Raw genomic sequence first — 23,208 nt, forward strand, 5'->3', positions numbered from 1 at the left:
GGGGGGGGGGGGTTCAGCTGCAACTGGATCTGTAGCATCAATAATACAGTGATAATTAGTCTGACTGACCCCCCACTGTCTGCTGCTCTTGACCTACAGCAAGTAAAGAACCCAGTGACAGTGAACTGGACACACCTGACTGAAGACTGCTGTCCAAACAACAAACCAGTCAAGCGTTGAGCAGGTGTGACAGTATATGAGATACCTGCTGTGCTGCGTGTCCAACCTCAATGTTTAAAGCTGCTGCTGTGGGAGTGAAAGGTCTTCGTCTTCTTCATCCTCATACAAGTATAGTTGACTGATATCAGATGAACGGATCATCATTCAGAGAAAAGGTGTTTTTGTTTCTCTATTGTTTAGCTGGTCCCCAATCAGAGGACAGTGTAGGGACGAAGAAAACGAGTGACCTACATAATTAGATGTTTTAACAAACAAACAAAAAATACTCCACTAATTAGCTTTTTTCCACATTTTCTAACCACGTTATGGTCTTCCTCATTGGATGGATCTAATCCAGCTCCAGAAAAAGCCAGTAAGTGGACCTTGATGTTTTTTTCTGTGAAACTGTTTCCACGGCCAAGAATGAACTTTCACACTGAACTTGTACTGTAGTGTCGTGATTAAATTGTTGAATAAAGCTTGGATACACAGCTGAAAGACTTGGCCTTGTCTTTTCCCCCATTGACCCGGTATGAATTAAACCAATTTCATTTTAATGAGATTATTTTGAGGCTTTGCTTTTAAATCAGAAACTGCGAAGGACACAAAGAGGAATAATGAGAGACAACAAGGGTGATGAAGGTCACCATTCAGGTTTCAGAGCACCTCATCTGACCAACAACAGCTCACATCATATGTTACATCATGTCTCATCCAACTGTCTCCCCTTTGAAATATGTACACTGGTATCTTACAGGGGATTCAAGCAGTTTGTCAGCTTTCAGATCTGAATCGATCACATTTAAGACACACAAAGAGGCAATCATACAGCCCTGTACACACACACACACACACACACACACACACACACACACACACACACACACACACACACACACACACACACACACACACACACACACACACACACACAGTCTGGGCAGTACAGCACTGCAGCCAGCTGTTTTAAAAGGGAGATCCGAGGCTCATGCAAAGGTAGAAGGGGTTCTGCTGGGTCTTTACATCTGTAGAGCAGCAGGAAGTTGTGTTTTATAGAGTTTCTGAGGTTCATCAGGTCATTTAGTTTCCTGTCCTGTAGATGACTTCCTACTTTAGTTTATTACCTCTTAGGACTCAGCACAGGTGGAGGTTTGTGTTTGTGTCCCAGATGTAGAAGTGTTTAAGAGGATCACTGGCCAAAACAGGAAGAGGAAAAGAAGGAAGAGGAAGTGGAGGAATAAAATAAATAACAATTTAAAAAAAAGAAAGAAATCCTCTTCACTAAAGCTTTACTGCGCCGTCATAGGTGTGGCGGTGTGACATGCTGCCAGGGAGACATTAGAAGAGGAGGAAGTGATGGATTTTGGGGTCTGGCACCTGCAAAAAAAACAAAAAAACAATATAATCTCCACCTTCACATACGATTTAGACACAGGTTAATAAGATTAATCAGCAACATTGAGACCACAGGCTGCTGAGCAAATAAGAGACAAACCATCAGATTAGGAGTGCCTAAAGAGGGTGTGGCTAATCCTGAATAATCCCATTTAGAGACGCATTGACTCTAAACCATTTACACCAATTACATACAGGCCAGTAAAAGCAGGTTTTCCACGTACACAACGTCTTATTTGTATAAATGGATACTATAATTAATAGTGGAGGTATTTCATTAAAAAAATTGTCCAATTCCAAAGTGAATATTGATATTTGAGAGTAAAAAGTATCTATTTATATATATATATAATATATTATATTATAGGCTTTATTCTTCATCAATTAATCAGGGTAAACAAAAACAGATAACAATATATTGGCCGACATCAATCTTTTCACATCCACACATTGATAAGGAACCCTTAAATTAGCATTTTGAAATGATTGTGATCAGGATATATACTGAGTGGGACATTTTGCAGTGGAAAAATACATCTTAAAATATATCTTTGGCTTTGCTGTTCTGCAATTTCATGCTACTTATTGGCTGAGATATTATTGAATAATATTGGCTCTACCTTTTATCCAAAAACCCTTTTTGGCAAAGATCTCTCAGATGTGATCATTAAAGATCTGTGTTGAAGATATGTACTGGAGCCTGATATATCACAGTTGAACAGTAAAGTTCAAACATGACTTTTTAAAGGACAAAGACAATTAAAATACACAAATATACCAAACTTAATAAAGACAAAAAAAAAGTCTTTATCTTGCCAACATATGCAGCAGTGCAGTATGTGTGAGAAGCCAAATGCTAGAAGGTGACATCAGGATAACATCTGGTCTCACCAGGAGCGAGACTTGCGGACGCGCCTGTCCTTGGTGGGCGAGTTGTCCAGAGAGTGACTTTGGTTCGGCTCCGACTCCGCCGAGCGATCCAGTGAGGCGGAGTTTGGAGGAGTCATGTCGAGCTCCAGAAACATGATGTTCTCAGCCTGCACACGCACACACACGCACGCACACACACACACACACACACACACACACACACACACACACACACACACACACACACACACACACACACACACACACACACACACACACACACACACACACACACACACACACACACACACACACACACACACACACACACAGACACACACAAAGTGAGCTGGCTGCAAATCTCCATTAGGGATAATCTCACTATCACATACAAGGCTTTGCAAGCTCTGGTTTCAGGGTTTAAAAGGGAATTTTTTAATCCCTTCTGTTCAGGTTAAATATTAAGGGGATCAAGCTTTTTCTGTGCTCCTCAGCTGAATAATTGATTATCGGTTTCCACATGCTGCGTATCTCCAATCATTGTCTTTTATTTTCCGAACTCTGAACATCACTTTGTGCTTAGAAAACACCAAACAAACTATCATTACTAACTTAGATTAGTTAGTAATGATAATTAGTAGACAGGAGGCAAAAACATTTCAGACACTGATCAATTTGGAGATGTTGGGCTAATTTGCTTCCATAACAGTCTTATTTCAGACTAGTAGACAGAAAACATATACAATTTAGAGTTTCACAAACATATCTTGAAAGGCTGTTTTCTCGAAATGTTTTTTTCAATATGCACTTTAGAAGCACTTACATACACCAAACGTTCCAGTTTCATTCCAATCTATATTCTAAATATTTTTACAGAGGAGTTTGTTCATGTATCATTCATAACCTGATGTATACAACATTGCATTCCTAAAAACATGGTGAAAATTGACTGGCTTGACAGTATTTTCTGATTTATGGAGTGATAAATAGAGATATTCAAGGTTCCCTCTGTAAAAACCTTTGACTCTAATAATGTCAACAATATGAAATAAGAATTTATAACCCGGCGTTATCCAATGTTCACATACCTCAGTTGACTATATTTAAAAATACAATTTCAGAAAACTAAACGAATTGTTATAAAGTACGGTAATCAACTGTGGGAGTTTCATGGTGATATCTATGAGTTACATGTTTTTTACCCCATTCACCTGAGGTGTCTCCCCGTAATTCCCATTTTTCTGAGTATTAAGGAATATTTTTCAATTCAGTTCAGACGTTTCAGACGTTCAGATGTTTTATTTTTAAGATTAGTTGCACACTACGTAAAGATGCAGAACATTTTTTATTCCAGCAATTCAACCACAAAGATGAAAAAGGGAAATAATTAAAGTATGAGTATTCCACAAATCCCTCCCATACCCCCTAAAGATTTTAGCCTTTCAAACCTACAGGGGGAAATGTTTTCATAATTAAAAAACTAGATATTTGGTGGACTATTCCTTTAATTCATCTCATTAGCACATCAGCTGTGTTCGGTAATCTCTGACTGTCCTGGCTTCTTTAATATCAGAAATGTTTTATTTATCCAGTCAGTTTCATCATGAGAACACTACACAACCACTCACACACACACACACACACACACACACACACACACACACACACACACACACACACACACACACACACACACACACACACACACACACACACACACACACACACACACACACACTTACCCTGTATCTGGAGTGAGCTCCCATCGCTATGGCAACCCTGGCGTACTGGCTGATTGGTCGTTTGTAACCGACTGCAGACGCCGGCCTTTTCTTCATCTGCGAAGAGGATTTACTGAATAGGGGGAGAGACGGGGGCCATCAAAAAGGGCAAAATGCCTTTTCGTGACGCTCTTTACAAAAGAAACATGGCGCAGCTTTCTCTCCAGTTGTGAATGACACCACATCAGCACTTTAACTGTCTGTTTAAAGGGCTTCTTTTGTTTGACTAGCAGTGGAGGGTGACAGGAAAGACTCAAGAGAAGAAGAGCGAGTGACGGGGAGAGCAGGAAGGTCAAAAACATCGTGAACCATGACTGAAATTAAACACATTCTCGAGTCCATCGTTTCCACCTGATGGCCCCGATGGGAATAACATCGCAACATCTCAAACCCACACTGACCTTTCAGCAGGAACCAGAGGCTGAAACTTCCACTGATCCTCTTCTGGATCAAAGGTTAGTCTGTTCATGATCTTATTCTTCTCCTCTGGGGGGATGAAGTTCTCTATGATCAGATACCTGCATGTGAAGAACACACCGAGGGTTGACATTGTCTGTAGAGTTTAATAATGCGCTCTTTATGGTTTGTCTCTATGGACTGTTTCATCTATTCTTCTAAATGTATAGAATAATTGTTTTACTCTATGATAATCAACATTTATTTGTTTGAGCGATGTACAACTGAGGTACAGTCCAAGTCACAGTAGATCAATCAGGTTGATCCACGTAATCCAGATGCATGTGACATGTTGATATGGATCATTCCGCCTTCATTACCATACACGTCAAACACAGTGGATTGCATTGCTGTATTACAGGATTGCTTTTGGTCTGAAGGCCCACTAGCAGGTGATGCTCATTGGTCAACACATCAGCCAATATCAAAATATGAAGAAGCATATTTTCCTCTCCAGCTTCCTCTCCTTTTGTGTCTAAAAAGGTAAACTGGACAAAGTCTAACAAACATTTTCACAATAGTAACAAACGAGAAACATGTGAGAAAAAACATGCAGTTCACGTTTTTCTAGTTATTTTACTTTACTACTTACGTATGCAAATTATATCAAGTTTGCAAAAAACTAAATGCTAATAAACGCGGCATTGTTGAGTTTAAACAACTGATTAAACAAAATGTTGCAGAAATTCACATTGACGTTCATCCATCTCAACATCTCCTATCTGTCAGCATGTCTCTATATTTGGACTCATGACATCTCTATCTGACGCATCTGCTGAACTGTCTCGGCATATCTGCTGATTCTGCCGACTCCTCTGCACGTTCGTTTTTCCGACTCACTTGAACTTGAGCTCTCTGGTGAGCTCGTTCTGAGTCTGTTCCAGCTCCTGCCGGCTCCTCACGTGCTCGTCGTTCACGTCCTGGATCTCCGCTTTGATGCACTGGAGCTTGGCGTACAACTAGAAGGAGAGAGAGAGAGAGAGAGAGAGAGAGAGAGAGAGACAAACGGAGCGGGTGAGGAGGAGATGTCGCCCAGTGCAGCGGAGTCGCTGATGAACTCTAGCTTGGTTGCCCGTAGCAACAGCACTGGAGGCACTGGTATCTAGAGAGACGGGCATCCAATCGGAGCGCTGCAGCACGGCAGCCCTCCCTCTCTCCTCTCAGCCCTCCCTCTCTCCTCTCAGCCCTCCCTCTCTCTCTCAGTCCTCCCTCTCTCCTCTCAGCCCTCCCTCTCTCCTCTCAGCCCTCCCTCTCTCTCTCAGTCCTCCCTCTCTCCTCTCAGCCCTCCCTCTCTCTCTCAGTCCTCCCTCTCTCCTCTCAGCCCTCCCTCTCTCCTCTCAGCCCTCCCTCTCTCCTCTCAGCCCTCCCTCTCTCCTCTCAGCCCTCCCTCTCTCTCTCAGTCCTCCCTCTCTCCTCTCAGTCCTCCCTCTCTCCTCTCAGCCCTCCCTCTCTCCTCTCAGCCCTCCCTCTCTCCTCTCAGCCCTCCCTCTCTCCTCTCAGTCCTCCCCTCTCCCGCTGTGCTCCTGAGTTCATGCTTTGACTGCACAGGCTTTAAAACTAATAGGCTAATCCTGACTGTAGTTAGCCTTTAAAAAAAGATGATGCTGCAGTTTAAGGTCACGTTTCACTGATCAGTGAGCAGCAGCTGGTCACTCACTTTGTGTGGTGGAAGCTTGTTTTTTGGCATTTGAAAAAATTGGATTTGTTGATAAAAATGTATTGAAATTGGAATTTTTGAAAACAACACTGTGGCCCATGGAAAACAATCCAGTGCGCAACGACATGAGTAGAGAAATACCTCTGATGAGATAAAGATGTCTTGGCTGACGCTTTTCTTGGATTCAGACTTCTCTTAGTATATAATAATAGCGTGTTGGGTGTCTGGGACCCCTTGATTGACAATTCAGACCTCCTGAGAGCATCAACAGCTACATTTGGATGTTTACATCCATGTTTGCTCGTCTTCTTCATTACCGCCTTTTTTAGTGTATTAACGCTCATAAAACCACAACTCTACTAGTGGTCAAAAAACTCTGAAGAGTGCATTTAAAGTCCAAGCGCGGCTTAAGAAGGGCTCCATGACTATCATCAACCACCGCTCTCCAACTGCAAAAAGTTCAGCAGCAACAGGAGCCCTCTGAGCTCTGAGATGAATCGAATCTTTATCCTCCTTCTTTTCCCCACAGAGACGGCACCATGCAGTGAGGGAAGGGTAAATGGCACACGTTATGGCATCAGGAGAGCAAAGATCATCACAGGATCATTAATCACATTGTCATCCACACACACACACACACACATAACGGGTGTTGTTTGGGGTTAGTCCTGCTGGCCGTGCAACGAATTGGGAGGCGAGTAGAGCGGGGCGAAGGGTTCACAAGGTTGGGAGTGTTTTTTGAGGGTTTGCACTGAGGGATTTATTGGCAGACCCTGAGCAATTTATCAAGGAAGGGCAAACAGATTGAGAAGGTTAGCATGAGAAGCGTGAAGAGGCCCAAGATAGGGAATGACGGAGGGATGGGGAGGGGTCCAGCAAAGAGGAGGGGACGGCAGGACGAACCTTGAGGCACTGAGAGTAAAGTGTGTGTCCGAACGGACCATGTGTCCAAAGCAGGGGGCCATTAGGATCCAGGTCAGGGGTCAGGGGTCAAGAGGGGTAAAGAGGGATATACTGACATTAGGAAAAAAAAAAGAAGGAAGGTGGATCTGTGTCTTCTGTTTATAAAAGTGTGTGCACTTGCTGCATGTATGAATGAGCGTGTATGAGAATTTGTGTACACAATCCTTTTCTGAATTTCTTACATCGATGGACATAAAGTATCTGAGCACCTTCTTGAGTTTCTTGGTCTTGGCCTCCACCTCCTGTTGCAGTGAAGTGAAAGTCTCTCTCAGCTCCACCGTCTCGTCGTCCCGGACCAACATCTGCTGCTGTATCTCCCTCTCGCTGCGCGTCTGAAAGCATTTATTAAAATGTCACCTTTCTGCTGTTTGCGGTTGTATTTTTCCACACAAGCACTCCTCTCCACAAACATCAAACAATATATTATATGAAATGAATTTAATGCATTTCTTTACTTAAAATTATTTGAAATAATGACTCGTTTTAAAAACAGTATTAGAACCTAAGGATGGGTTTTTAAGCTGTATTACAATAAAGGGAAAAAAAATAGTCAAATATAGTCAAAATAAAGAGCACTTGATTTCATAGACTGTATATAACAAGTGGACGTAGTCATTGTGACGTCACCCATTGGTTTGTGGATTATCGTTTTGAAGCCTTGAGTTCGGCAATTTCGCTGTCGCCATGTTGTTTTTTTCGCAACCAATGAAACGAAGTTATCACATTTGGAATGTGGAGGAGGGCGTATACGGCTCTGGTAGCGGCAGCGACCTGTCAATCACAGTAAGCCTGCCTTAAAGCATACTCCGCTTTATGGTCTATTTGACTCTAAATGGACCATCATTTACGAAATGAACATCATGCTGTATTGAAGAATACTTGAAACTAGTGATTGAGACCATAAACTCATGTTTACAATGTTTACTGAGGGAATAATAAATCAAGTGTGAATTAGGGTCGTTTTCTCATAGACTTCTCGTAGTTCCCTGCAGAACTTGTTTGACATTAGCAGATATTCTCAATATTATACTCATTATTAACAGACCGGACGCAAAAAACTAAAACAAGCAAAAAAACATCCTCATTCATTCACGGTTCCACTTACCATTATTTTTCTGCAGTATCCAGTAAAATGCAGTTCGTTGCCATGTAAAAAATATGAATTATTTGTCTTATCCATACAAACACACAGTTTTACCTGCTCAGCAATCTCGTGCCTTTTCCCCTCCAGCATCTTCTGCTGCTCGTTGGTGTGGTCGATGATGTTCTTCCCACCAACCAGCAGCTTGCTCTCCATCGCCTAAGAAAAGCAAAATGGAAACGTGGATTTGTATTTTGGAAGAAGAACCTGTACTGTGTCCTTGTAGCAGCTACATTATCTTCAAAGACATGGCTGGAGTGTCTCTCTTGAGGTCAAACTAAGTTCATTTGGACACCGAACAGTTAAGTCTTTGTGAGTGTTAATGTGTGTGTTGGAGCTGCAGTCGTGCAGACATTGTGCTGACGAGGTGGGCGGAGCTGGACGTGGGCAGCTTAACATCCACTATGACACCATCCCACAACAAGCTGAGCTCGGCTTAAAACTTTGTAGCACCTCAGACATGAATCACGTTCAAAAGTGTCTGATGACCACGTCGGTCCAGACTGAAATATCTCGACAGCTATTAGATGGATAGCCGCGACGTCTTGTGGAGACGTTCATGTTCCTCAGAGGATGATTCACACTGACTTTAGGGATCTACTGACTTTTCAGCTATAGCGCCACCAGCAATGGGATGGATTGCCACGACATTTAGCACCGACATTCATGTTTCCATCAGGACGAATTATAATAACATTAGTGATCTCTTAACCTTTCATTTAGCGCCATCCTCAGGCACGTGTATACCACTATTGTTATTGTATAGAGCTACAGATTCAGCTTAATGATGTCGAGAAACCAACAAGTAAGAGTCTGTGAAGCCTTTGTGAGGTTTGCTTTCCCTGACTTCTAGTTATAATTTCTACCTTTTAAAAAATAACATGCGTGTGTTATCTGAAGAAGAATCATTGTCGTTTCATGCCTCTGGTTACAGAGCCTTTGGTTATCGTGGAGATTAAAGGCCTGAGGTCACGGTGATGCAATCTGTCTTGCAGGGGTGAATCAAACACACATGATCACACACACTGCATGTCCTGATGACAGAAATCTAAAATGAACATAGAGAAGAAAGAATTGTGAGCAACAATGTGAATGAAGAGAGAAAAATGGGGCCCAAAGAGGGCAAACGGGGGCCACGGCCATTTTGTACTCAGTCTCAGGACTTTATACAAAAAGACAGTGTGTCAGCTGTGTGCAGCCTATACGTTCTTTATTACTAGCACACACACACACACACCCCCACAGACACACAAAAACCCCACATTCATGCAAAGAGTACAGTGGAGTCCTTCAGAGAGGATGCGTCTGCAGCAGGTCTCTACAGAAAGATTCTTTGTTTCGAGCTGTCTTTTGTGTTTTGTGTGTGTGTGTGTTTTGTGTGTGTGTGTGTGTGTGTGTGTGTGAGACTGCCTGGTTTGCTGCTCTTTGTGTTTTGTCATATTCTTTCAGCTTCATTAAAGGGCTTATTCATGTCACAGGTTTTCACTCTCATGCATCCCTGGTCTCTTCCTCCCTGATAGGCTGGTTGGATAAATCCTCTACGTAAAGGCTGTTATGACTTAAATGGACAGCTCAATGCCTCACCAGGCACATACATCATGCCATTATAGTGAAGAAGAATGCCTATTCATGTTTTAACTGCAGTAAAAGATAACAGAATCCACTTTGAGTCTCGCTGGGTTCATGGAAGTATGTCAAAAAACGAATTATACTAATTCACAAATGCAGCAACACCCCAATTAAACTCAAGCAATGTTTTGCTACACTGTCCAGATCCCCCGCTCTTTTTCTGAACTTGAAACAAAGACTTTCCGATAATGTCCGTCATTCCTTGTTCACGTAGTGCTCTAATAGCTGCAGGATGATGATGCCACATCACCAAAAAAATTATCGTTTTATCTGAAGAATACATTTTAAAATGTGGTCTACAGAACAACTACTACATGTGGTGAGATTGTTTTGTCATAAATGAATTATGTAATGTAATGTAATCCTGCTTTGACTTCATATCACATTTGAGTTCACAGTCTAGAAAGAAATGAACTTATTCACGGCAGTCATGGCGTCACAGGTTCCCATGACACTATAGGAATCATGTTTCTAATGTTAAGGTTCACAGAGGTGAAGATGAAAAGAAGAGAGGGGAGGAGGAGGAGGAGGAGGAGGATGAGAGGGGGGAGCAGGAGGAGGAGCAATTACTCAGTGACGAGTCCAAATCACCTTCAGTCACATGGGGGACGAGTCACTTCTCATTCGAGTCATCATTCTGTTTCCAGGCATCCATGCAGATTGATGTTTCGGTGTGTCTCACACACACACACACACACACACACACACACACACACACACACACACACACACACACACACACACACACACACACACACACACACACACACACACACACACACACACACACACACACGCACAGACAGACACAAAGAGATGCAGTCAGGATGTTTGATGATCTCTTCAGGTCACAGTAGAGCTTCAGTTTCTTCATAATGTCATTAGAAACCTTCCTGTATCTACTTCTCAGTCCTCGGCAGGCTCAGATTTAGAGTCCTGCATGGTTTCTCATACGCTCGATCAATGAAGCAGATGTAATGTCTTACAATGTGTGTCGGTGCTTTTGATAGATTTAAACTCTCAGCATGGTCTACCATGCGGCAACGCAATCATCTCCTCTGTCTGAGCAGGCAACATGATCTCATATTTACACGTCACAGAAGGCCCCGGCGTAGTATCTTGATGCAGACGGTTTGACCGTGGTGGACATTGTGAAGCGGTTGCAGTTAGAGCAAAATAAGTATGCTTGTTAAGTAACTTTGGCTACGGACGTAATGTCACGTGACTCAGTGACGTACCATCACATGACATAAAATCTGTACAGATCACTTAACTTTTGGTTCCACACAGGACACGAACACTGGTCCCCTGAGTAAATGTCCTGTGTTTGTTGGCCCCGTTCAGCCTCCCGCCCTTAGCAGACGTTGTCGCTCTCAATACTAATGACGTGGTCGGGTTTACATTGGAGTTAGTTGAAAGCCTGGTGCGTCTCATGCAGACGCTAAAGGGCGCTTTGTGCGTCGGTAGCAAGACGCCAAGGGCCACTGGCCAAAAGCGTCGGTGTTTGACAGTGGTGTATAAAGTACCCAAAAGCCATACTTGAGTAAAAGTAAAGATACCTTACTGGAAAACTACTCCAGTAAAAGTAAAAAGTCACCTATTAGAATACTACTTGAGTAAAAGTCCTAAAGTATCTGATATTTATTGTACTTAAGTATCAAAAGTAATTTTCTGATGTTAAATGTACTTAAGTATTGAAAGTAAAAGTACAAGTAAATGCTGTTAATGAAAAAGCAAAGGGTCAGAATTTTGAGAATTATGAAGTTTATTATTTTAAGTGCTGTGGCACCATGACCAATGACATGAGCTGTGTTGACAATAATTGGGTTGGCTGTGATTCATCCAGGAGCAACAATGTTCAACATAATATATTGTACATAAGTATACTTTTGCATCTACTATGAACTTATCATCATAATTCTCCGAAAAGCAGTCTGACACTATGAAGGAGTTGTAACAGTGCGTTTATAAGTCTGCTCATTAGACTAGAGGATGTAGAGGACCAATGCATAATATTATGTTCAGCAAAACATATCCACTTGATGCATCAGGTCAGTGTTTAGAGAAAGGACAGCTGCCTTGTAAACTCCTGTGGGCCTGATTTGAACACAATAGACAAAGGTTTTGCTCAAGCTGAATCTGCAATTGGGCGACTGCTGCCATCATAACTCCATCTGATCATCCACAACATGACTCAAATATCAAAACATGATCAATACTAAAGCAGCACCGAAAGGAACAACCCAGTCATTACTTGAAACTGAAAAATGTCCTGTTCATCTTCAAAAGAAGTTGGTTTTTAAAATTGCTCAGTCTCGCTCTTCTTGGGCTGAAGACTAGTCCTGCGATGCTAAATAGTCTTTCACAGGCCGCTGAGGCAGGTAGAGGTGTGTTCAGCGTCACAGACAGCTTGCGCACAGCTGCGAAGGATTTCCCTAATGCTAACGCTAATACTAACGCTAATGCTAACGCTAATGCTAACGCTAATGCTAACGCTAATGCTAACGCTAATTCACACTGTTTACGCGTACTGATAAGCTACTGCCATCAGTGTGTGAATGTGAATATTCTGATGGCAGGTGTCTGCCATCAGAATATTCACATTCACACACTGATGGCAGACACCTACCATCAGTGTGTGAATGTGAATATAACCAACAATGGGAGAAAATAATCATCAGACTAATAAATTATAAAAAAAATATACTTATGCAAATTCTCCTGATTATACTTTTACTACATGCTGTAAGATTTGTAAGTATGTTTACAGTGTAGTATGTGTTCTTTTACTTAAGTAAAGGATCTCAATACATCTACTTCCACCACCTCTTGTAAATCAAACCTGGTGGCACCTCCAGCAGCGCAGACAACAGTTGCAGCAACATTACAACACACAATCCACAGATGGAGAGCAGCACCTTGGAGGCCAGCGAGCTAATGGCAGCCTGCAGAAACACCAGCTGACCCAACACAGCTTCACAAGGCTGTTTCCTGACCCACTTACATGTGTTGTGTGGGTGAGAGAGAGAGGGAGGAAAAGGGAGAAGGGTTTTAATGATTGTATCTATAATTGGTTATTTCTGAGTTCATGTCTCCAGACACACACACACACACACACACACACACACACACACACACTTGCTCGCTATCTTTCTCTCTCAAGCTGTCTCCCTGCCTAGCAACCTGTATCTCATTGGTTATCAGAGCAGAGAGAAAAATGAAACCCTCAGGCCACACACTGTGATTGGTTGCCAAATATCACTCTCAGCCAATCAGAGGGAGGCAGAGCCGGGGCTTATTGATTAGAATGGAAATGTTTCAGGGTCACAACTTCATGAGTAATAAGGCAATAAATGATGAAGGATGATGTATTATTGACTATAGTGTATAATATAGGAACATATGACGTCATGTTAACACTTGACCAGTTATCCATTGACTTAAACATTAAGAAAATACCCAGAATTCCTCTCAGACATAGAAAAGATGTTTTAAGAGTAATAGGTGGGATTTAAAAAGAAACTTTCTGAGCATGAACAGTGACACCAGCACTGAGCTAAAGACTTTAAATGGATATAAAGGGATCTTTGTCCACATTCAGTCATAGTGAACTGACCTGTAACCAAAACATGTGACATATGCCTAGATTCAGTTGTATCCCCCCAGTGTACACATAAATAAAGCCTTTTCTCTTTAAAGGGTAATGGTCTTCTATTTGTTTTCTTTAAATATTGTCACCAAATGCTTTGAAAACATCAAAACAAGCAACGTGTTAGTTCATCTCCATCCATCAGCTGTGGCACTCCTCCTCAAGCCCTATTCATTCTTACTGAAGGTGTAAATCTTTGAAAAAAATGCTATCTGTGACGACTTAAAGTAAACTACAGTGAGTGTTCATGATAATGAAGGAACATGTCAGCCAGTACAACGGTGTGCTTCTTTTTGGACAACATTGGTGGTATTATGTATTTTTCTTATCGTCAACAAATCTCATGAACACCACAACCAACAGATTTGCGTCTTAGAATAAACAAGTGAACTTGTTCCTTGCATGAAGAACATTCCTTTGACCATATGCAGGCTTTCCTTCAGATACATCAAAGGCAGGAAATACCAGTTGTCCTTAATCATCTTCCTCCTCCTCGAGGGGGGGGGGGGGGGGGGGGCTTTTGCTGATTGTTAGCGCTGACAGCAGCCACACAGTCAGCATTAAACAAAAAATACAGCCACAAAGACCCACTGAACTGTGCCGTGTGATCGCAGATGATTTCACATGATTTAGCACAAAACAGCATCAGCCCCGAGTCACTTTGCAGGACAACGTGACGGGAAGAACTATGAGATGCAGAAAACGTATATGAAAGCACTCAGTGTGAAGGGCATCAGGATATACATTAGCTCTGTCTCATGGGACTTTCCCAGACCTCATACCTTCACTCAGAATGAAGAGGTGCCCCATATTAAAGATGAGGCATACTACAGAGCGTTAACACAGCCCTATAGTTACAGTTTATTGTCGGGCTTTGATACAGACTGCAATACTTTTGCCAATTTGAGGGATTTTGGACCTTTCGTTTGAGTCTATGCCGTAGTGTGCATTTATTATTAAAATAAACAAAATAGGTTTTTCTTTTGCGCATGTGAAGAGTTTTGTCTGATGTAATGCATAAAAGTAGAACAAGATTTGTTGTGTCTGATATCAACTGATTTTGCTTACATTAGCCATATTGTGGTAAACTGTGCATCCATGTCAAAATGAAAACAAATAAAAATGTTATACTGATCTCCACCATTTTGCCCAGCCAGACATGGAAGAAGAAGACAAACAGATCAACGTTTCAATAAGACCAGAATGTAATGCAGCCACAATGCATGCTGTGTTTTAAGATACGAGTTTAAAGTCTGGGTAAAGATTAAAAAAAAGACTTTCAAAATGCTATCTGACCTAATTGATAACATTGTGATCGTGAAACAAGTAATTGGGCTGTGGTAAGTTGGTGTTGGAACTGACAATCAAGCAGCAGAACCACTGATGATACATGTATGTGCTAGTTGTTATATTAGGGGAGGTGTTATATTAAGGATGGCTCCAGTGCGTCATCGAGCTATGATTTCAGCCCTGCCCATAATATCCTGAACACAAAAATGGTGAAAAACAGTTTAACGGTCTAACTCCACAGTTGAGTACTGTATAGTTCACTGTCATTTCAAGATTATTAAAATTATTTTTCTATAATGTACAATGTGTTTCGAAACAAATCTCAGATTTTACATTACCGGGACTTTAAAACTGTAACTTTTCTGAACTAGAAAATCTCTCTGTGTTATTACACTACCACCTACACAGGCTGTAGATTACCCATCACTCCTCTGCTTTGGGAGTTGTTAAAGGCATTCTGGTAGGTTTGAGGGAAAAGTAGAAACATATGCACAGAACATCACCAAATTGATAACAGAAAGAGAGGACACAACCTCAACCTGCCCTTCCATTGTTCCCACTGAAACTATCTTTTTCCTCCTCTCATTTCCTCACAAGAGGGCCTCTGCAGCTCAGTAAACTGATCCAGGCTGCAGCTACAGTGGACTGTCGTCACAAAGTCATTCTGCATGGCTGACTTATTGACTGGATATGGCAAATGAATCAGAGCAAGTAATTAATGCAGCTCCGACTCAGTCTTTGATTGCTGCACGTCGGGCAAAGAGAGAATTGACATTTTAAGCTACATTGGTCACCAGTTCCCGTCTGGACGTATGAGACATCCGACCAGACAGTGGGGAACGAGAAGCACATACACAAACACTGCCAGTCGTTGGAACCACTGGTGCCGGAGTCAGTTGCATCATCCGTTTGTCATCACAGCGAGTTAAAGTGGAGATTTAGCATCAATAAATGAAACCAGGCTGCACCTCACAAACTAGTTTTCACGTAGAGATTAGTTGTTCTTGCACCCAATAACTGCCAGAGGCCACAAAGCAAGTTTGGCTCTCTTTGGATTATGTATACAGATAGCAAAAAGTGATATTCAACCAGGTGAAATGTAAACAACATAATCACATAATTGGGAAAATCATATGGGAAATGTAGGAAATTAGTTTTTGAAGGGCTGGATCCATACTAAGGAACAAAGGTTGGGATATCACAGCCTCTGCTGCATATATTCTGATCATTGTGTTGTTTTCATCTGTCTCCAACAAGTCTCCAAGCTTTGTGGAAGTACATTACTCAATAGCTGGAGGGCCCCTTTAATGTAGAGCAGGGGTCTTCAACGTTTTTCAGGCCAAGAACCCCCAAACTGATAGAGATGGAGCAGGGACCCCCGACCTATTGTATAAAGTTGTGTTTTATAATAAACTGGGCCTAGTGCCATGTATAAACATACCTCTTTACTGTGCATTCAATACTAAGCTATTCAGATAATACATAGGTTCATATATTCATGTTTTTATTTTAAACATGTGCAAGGTACAGTGAGGGAGGCCGTGCCACTGCCATTTATAAACATACCTTGTCAGCTGATACCAATGGCAATATCAACATTGTCAATTGCATGATAATCATGCACACAAGCTATTCAGATTGATGTTTTCATTTTAAACATAATTGTGGAAACGAAAAATGGGTGATGGCCTATTAGTGCCACTGCCATGCATAAAGATACCTGTTATCTTGCATACAATACTGAACTATTACAATAATGGAAAGAGTCATGTTTGGAAAAAAATAATAATTTGTCTAATCAACTAAACATTTTGCGGACCCCCTGCAGTACCTCCGCGGACCCCCTAGGGGTCGCGGACCCCCGGTTGAAGACCTCTGATGTAGAGAGTTTATTTTCGACTAATACCTGTTTCACACACACACACACACACTGAGATTTAATTGGATATGAAGCTCTTTGTGTTGTAATGCCCCTTAATAACAGCTCATCAGATTATCACACTTGATAATCCCAAGGACCACATGTCCTTAATCTGACTTCCTGGTTAGTGTGCATGTGTGTGTGTGTGTGTGTGTGTGTGTGTGTGTGTGTGTGTGTGTGTGTGTGTGTGTGTGTGTGTGTGAAAGAGAGAAAGAGAGGGAGAAAGATGAAACCATGAGTGAATTCCATTTAAAAACTGAGCAGTTTATGGGTCTTGTTGGTTGTTTTACCCTGTTCTGTGTTTTCATGACACGTGTATTTCTGCATGTTTATCTTTTGTCTATGAATGTCAAGAATGAATGTATGAAGCTACTGACTCACAGGGTCGAGCTCTCACCTTGTACTTGGCGGTCAGTTGCTCAGTGGCTTCTTGCTCCTTCCTCAGAACTCCCATCATCTTCTCCTTCTCTCCCAGGAGCCTCTGCTTCTCCTCAGCCAACATGAATTGATCTTCTCTGATGTCCTGTTTTTCCCTCTCCAACCGCTGCTCCTCCAGCTTCACGTACTCCTCCGCGTCCTTCTCCACCCCTTCCTCCTCGTCCTCCTCACCCTCCGTCTCTTCATCCCCATCTCTCTCCCAGCCCTCGCCGTCCACCTGCTCCTTCTTCTGTTTGGTCCTCCACTTCCTGTGGTTGAGCTGAGCCCTGAGGCGAGCGATCTCCATCTGGAACTCGCGCAGTAGAGCATCCTTGGGATCTTCGTTGACTCTTGGCTGGTTCTGGATGTTCTTGGCCCGGTTGGCGTAGCGGAGGGTGGTGAGGGTCTCGTCGTAGTGCTGGGGGGCCGGGCCTAAGGTGGCGACCATGACAGTCTTTGCATTCCCGCCCAAAGAGTCTTGCAACAGCCGAGTCAGTTTAGAGTCCCGGTACGGCACGTGGCCGCTGCGCCCGTCGGCCAGTGCTGAGATCACGTTCCCCAGGGCTGACAAGGACAGGTTGATCTTGGCGGCCTCTTTCAGGCGCTCTCCCTGGACGCCTGACTTGGCCTGGCGCTCGCTGCCAGCCAGATCCACCAGGTTGAGGCGTCCGACCCGGATGTGTTTCCTCCCGTCGGGTCCGGGCTGGCTGCACTCCACTGTGATCAGGAACAGGGCGTGGGACCGAGACGAGTGCTCGTTCATGTCTGTGGCCGCGACAGCCCTCGCCTGGTTGCCCACGTTCATCACCTCCTCGATCTCCTTGATGCTCTTGCAGACACACGATGTGAGGTCGCGCACATACACCCCGGACTCTGGACTCTCCCGGAGCTCCAGGGCTCTGGCGTTGCCGTGGTTGGGATCGAGGAGATCCAGAACCTCCTCCAGGTAGATCTCGAGGTAGGACGCCCGCACCAGGTACTGCTTATCGGACTGCGAGCGAGATATGTGCGTGAATATGTGGTCGAAAGCGTTAGGGATCACACCCCGTTTCTCTGGGTCCATCCACGCCCCCTGCATGGTGTACGTCTTCCCAGTTCCTGTTTGTCCGTACGCAAATATGGTACCATTGAACCCTGCGAGCACCGAATCTATCAGCGGCCGCACGCTCTCGTCGTACAGGTCTCCCTGTTTGGAGTTTGCATCATAAACTGCATCGAAGGTGAATGTTTTTTGAGGCTCGCTGGCTGGTGCTCGAGGGTTTCGGAGGATCACCTGTCCGAGCCGCAGGTCCATCTGCACGATGCACCCCGCGGGCCCATTGGACTCATCCTTCCGGTTCAAAGGACGGCATCGAACTACCACCTTCACTGACTCACTGCTCTTATTTTTTGACATGACTGGCTTCCGTTTTTTGTTGTTGTATGCAACAAAAGGACAATCTATATCAGCTAACTCAAAACAGGCTGGCAATGATGCCTTTAATCAGACCTCCTGTCTGCCTGTGAATTGTGAAACCATTGATTTTTTGAAAATCATTAATGACAAATTCAGTATGGTTCTGGATCATATCATGAATAAAATAGCTACAGTGCCAAAGAACAGACTCCTTTAACCTCCAACACAATTCATGGAACATGCCACTAGTCGAATGGCTAATTCCCTTTCCTTATTGTCTGTAATATTCGCTCACAGATACACAGACGGTCATCAGCTTTCACGCGTTGGATCGACGCTCCATTGCCGGTCCAGATTCACTCGGTGAAAAAATAAATATTGAGCAATGCCGACTATAACAACATATTCAGATATCCCACTCATATGGTCCTGGTAGATCCGCTACACGCCGCCGTCCCGCATCCTCCTGCCCGCCGCTCACTGATGCTCCGATGGGCTTGTGGCTCTCGGTCTGTGCGGAGAAACGGAGCTTCCCGACTGTACGCAACACACACACACACACACACGCACACAGTCATTCAAATACCACACCCCACATCACTGCGGAGTGGAACAAAGGATCATGGGAAATGAAGTGTAGTTAGATAAAACATTATATTTGCTCTTTTTTTTCGTATGGGCGTCTTGAAAAAAATGCAAATGTTTCCTTTACATACATATTAATTAAGTATCTCTGGAAACTTTGGGAAAATGCTGTAGTTTAAACTGTATTTTACGGCCTCTATATACTATATTTTGTCTCTGTATAATTTCCAGAATCCTTTTACATTACATCACATTACAGTCATTTAGCAGACGCTTTTATCCAAAGCGACTTACAATTCAGATTCTATCATATATCACATATCTTCTCATAATCAAAAGAGACAAACTATTAGTTTAATTGGAATGGTCTTCATGCATCATAAGCTACTGTTAGCCCATGGTATTTACAATAACCAGGTGATATGATGAAACAAAACTGCATTTAAGTAAAAAGTCTAATTCAGATGAACTGCAGATAGAAAAGACACTGACAAATCTGGAGCTCCTACATCATGAATATCATTCTGACAGCCCTTTGTTTTGGAGATATGGGCAAACTCTTGGTACCTCTGCAATCAAATAAAAGTCCTTTTCATTTAATATAAAAAATCTCTCCAAAACCAATAAAATGTTACTTGATGACACACAAAAGGTATAACAAAGCTCCGATTTCTATCTCAGGGAGATATTTTTGAGATTATAATAATTGAGCTAGAACACTTGAATAAAACTACGTCAGTCCTATTATAGGGTGGGTTTTCTGTTTAATAGCAAGATATTATATTGAAATGGTATTCTTTCCACCTTTTTCTTTTGTTTGTTTTCTTAAAATGTTCGATTTGTGTTTTAATCCTGTATTCGATCTGAATTTGTCTTCAACTGAGTATTGCCTGTTCTTTTAAGTGTTGTAGCTCAAGGTAAGGAATCAAAAACAACACCAACACAATCAACAAATAGTTCATTTTCAAATGAGAATGAATCGGTTTGTACGATAAAAGACGAACCTCACACATCCGTTTCATCACATGTTTGATCTGACAATATGTCAAAGATTCGATGTCAGACACAAAAAGCTGACTTATTCTGTGAAGGTAAGTTTAGTCCACTAGATGCCTGTTTGTTATTGTATGAGCCCATTAATCAGTATTACAATATACATCTCCAAACTGCTGTAACTTTACCCCTGATTCCTAGTTGGACCCAGTGAATTGTATTTAAAACGTGTTTTTAAGAGCATGGCTCCAAAACGCCATATTTTCCACTGAATGTCCGCCCTGTTGTCCTGAAAAAACATATAACATCGTGACTTAACTTTTCAAATGTTGATTTCCAGGAAACTTTAAGTATAAATCGAGTAAGAAATTGAAACTGCAAGTGGCTCTTTTATCACCAGTCAGATTTTGGAACTTGTTTCCCAATAGTTCTCATACAACTGGGCTCCCAAAGCGGTACAAATTGAGGACAAGGGGACCAAATACAAAATGAATCATTACAAGGCTTTTTTAACAGTTTATTCATAACACAATACCACCACCTGGTGGAATAAGTTTGGAATACACTATGACCTGCAGGCAGTCGAAGTCACTGAAGGAGGCCAGGAGATCCATGAGAGCAAACATGACTGTTGCAGGTGTAACCTAAGAAGAGACACTGAAGGGGTTTCTGGGTGATTCCCATTAAAACCACCAACATTTCTCACATAGCATTTCCCTTTTATAAAAGTGTGCTTTGGAAATCAAATGACTGACTAAATATCCCTGAAATGTCTTGGGAAATGACTAAGAGTGATGCTGCAGTAACACAAAGCAGCTGGAGAATGCCCTCTGTAAGCTCAGCAGGGCTGGCCAAGGGAAAGAACCTGCAGCTCCTGTCCTCCAAAAACAAAGGGATATGTCTCTGTCCAAGGTGCTGATGCTGTTTTCGAGTTATTTCTTTTAAAACGTCCTCCTTTCAGAGCGAATGCACCACTTCTTGACATTCGTGCTTCCATCTACGGCCACCGGCCCTGGAGTCCTCTATCAAACGAATAGATTTGAACATGTGACACTGGGCTGAACAGGATGTGAATTGGTCCTCTATTAGAAGACAACCGTGGTGTTCCCTGTACACACACACACACACACACACACACACACACACACACACACACACACACACACACACACCTCATCCTAACTCTACATGGCAGTGCAGCGTTTGTCCCAGTGTTTTGGGGTTAATTCTTGCACAGCTATCATGTCCGATTGAGGGTCACGTGCTGTTGTTGTGACCGTCCAGACTGATGATAAATAGGGTACAGTGCTCATCAACACATGGATTAGGGGCCATTTAATCCCTCTTGTTCATTTACAAAACATAACCCCCCCCCCCTTCACTTCCAGCATTTGCATCTCATACAATTATTGCACCAAAATGTGCACGTTGAACACGTTCAAAATAGGTGATAGTCTCCTTTCTGACTGCCAGTAGACGAGTATGTCTCTCTGTGTTTTTTTCTCTCGCGTTATCTTCGACTTCACAATCAGTAAACGGTAGAAAATGTTCCAGTTTTTACTTGTTTTTCATATCTGTTACGTATGCAGTCTTTCTTCAAACTCGGTGCCGACTGATTTGGAACGATGTTTGAGTGCAGCTCGGACGACGACGGACAGATTTTGTGGCTGAGATGACAAAGAATCGGTCATAATAATCATTGCAACGTGCCGTGGGGGGTGTTTCCATCACTGCCGATCGGAGCTGGATCCGATAAATACCCGAGACTACTGCAGTCATTTGTCTGATGAGTGCTGATCGTAACCTTTCCCACTAAAGACACAAGCCAGATGTGAGTGTCCAGTAGGCTTCCTGAGCACAACAAACACTTATTTCATACCTTATCATCCACTCTCATATCTTCTTTCATCTACTCACGCTTTCTTCAAACTGAAAGCAACATAATAAAAATGTTCAATAAAGTTAAACAAACAGGGAAACTCACATATCACGGGAAAGTATCTGTATCATGCTGCTGTCATTTGGTCTTTCACTGGGATGTGTGGTTATTTGATTTCTGCTATGCCCAACATCGCCAGCAGAGGGCGCTCTAGGCAGTATACTGAGCATCAGCAGCGAACGTAGGTAGAGCAGAAGAAAGCCGTCAGCACTAATGAGTCAAGTGTCATCCAAAGAGAAAGCTGCTTCTCAACTGACCTGATAAATGTCCTATATTTACAGGTAAACTGACTTTAAACAGAAACATGTTAGATATAACATCTGTATTCACTTGAGAAGCCTTAGTAACTGTAAAATGCAGACATTTGATTGTAGTCGGGAATGAGTTTTTTTCGCGCTGCTATTGTTAAAATGGCGGAGCTCATTGAAATAATTCTGCTGACTAATGCTACTCTAAAAGACAGTCTGATTCTATGAGAGCTGAAGTTATATATATATATATATCTATATATATATATATATATATATATATATATATATATATATATATATATATATATATATATATATATATATATATATATATATATATATATATATATATATATATATATATAGATATATATATATATATCTATATATATATACATACATATAACGTTATATGATTTGAGGGAATGGTTATAGCAACGTAGTTAAGGAATGAGACAGTGTCAGGCTGAAGAGCTAACGTTAGTTAGCTACATGTACTGCTGTTTGAATGCTAAACGCTGCTAGCATGCTAACGTATTAGCTTATGTTAGTAATACTACATGCTATCCCTCCAAAGCCACGGTGTGAGATGAGAATGTTTTAAGATATATCTTTGAGAAAATAAGAGTTCAGTCAGTATTCACTGTTGATGTTTCTTTATCATCATTTCAGTGAGAAATGTGTCTGAAGTTGGAATCCTGTGATAGCTATTAGCT

The 23,208-nt window shown here is 42.2% G+C and overlaps 1 protein-coding gene across 3 annotated transcripts; it reads right to left on the minus strand.

The window, feature by feature from the left end:
* Positions 1-1,142: 1,142 nt before the first annotated feature.
* On the minus strand, positions 1,143-18,724 carry kif3ca (kinesin family member 3Ca; the record flags this gene model as incomplete). 3 transcript variants are annotated; one of them, XM_079291296.1, is made up of 8 exons in its annotated part: positions 1,143-1,536; positions 2,446-2,591; positions 4,167-4,278; positions 4,607-4,723; positions 5,502-5,620; positions 7,491-7,613; positions 8,480-8,581; positions 17,309-18,724. In XM_079291296.1, the coding sequence occupies 8 exons, from the start codon at positions 18,722-18,724 to the stop codon at positions 1,449-1,451; spliced, it is 2,223 nt and encodes a 740-aa protein (XP_079147422.1). In that variant the 3' UTR covers positions 1,143-1,448. The 3 variants fall into 3 exon arrangements, with proteins under 3 accessions (XP_079147422.1, XP_079147423.1, XP_079147421.1); XM_079291297.1 differs by having other exon boundaries at positions 4,167-4,262; positions 4,603-4,723; XM_079291295.1 differs by having other exon boundaries at positions 4,601-4,723.
* Between the last annotated feature and the right edge of the window lie 4,484 nt (positions 18,725-23,208).

This window comes from Melanostigma gelatinosum (genome assembly GCF_949748355.1).
Source record: "Melanostigma gelatinosum genome assembly, chromosome: 19".
In the NCBI taxonomy this organism is placed as follows: Eukaryota; Metazoa; Chordata; class Actinopteri; order Perciformes; family Zoarcidae; genus Melanostigma; species Melanostigma gelatinosum.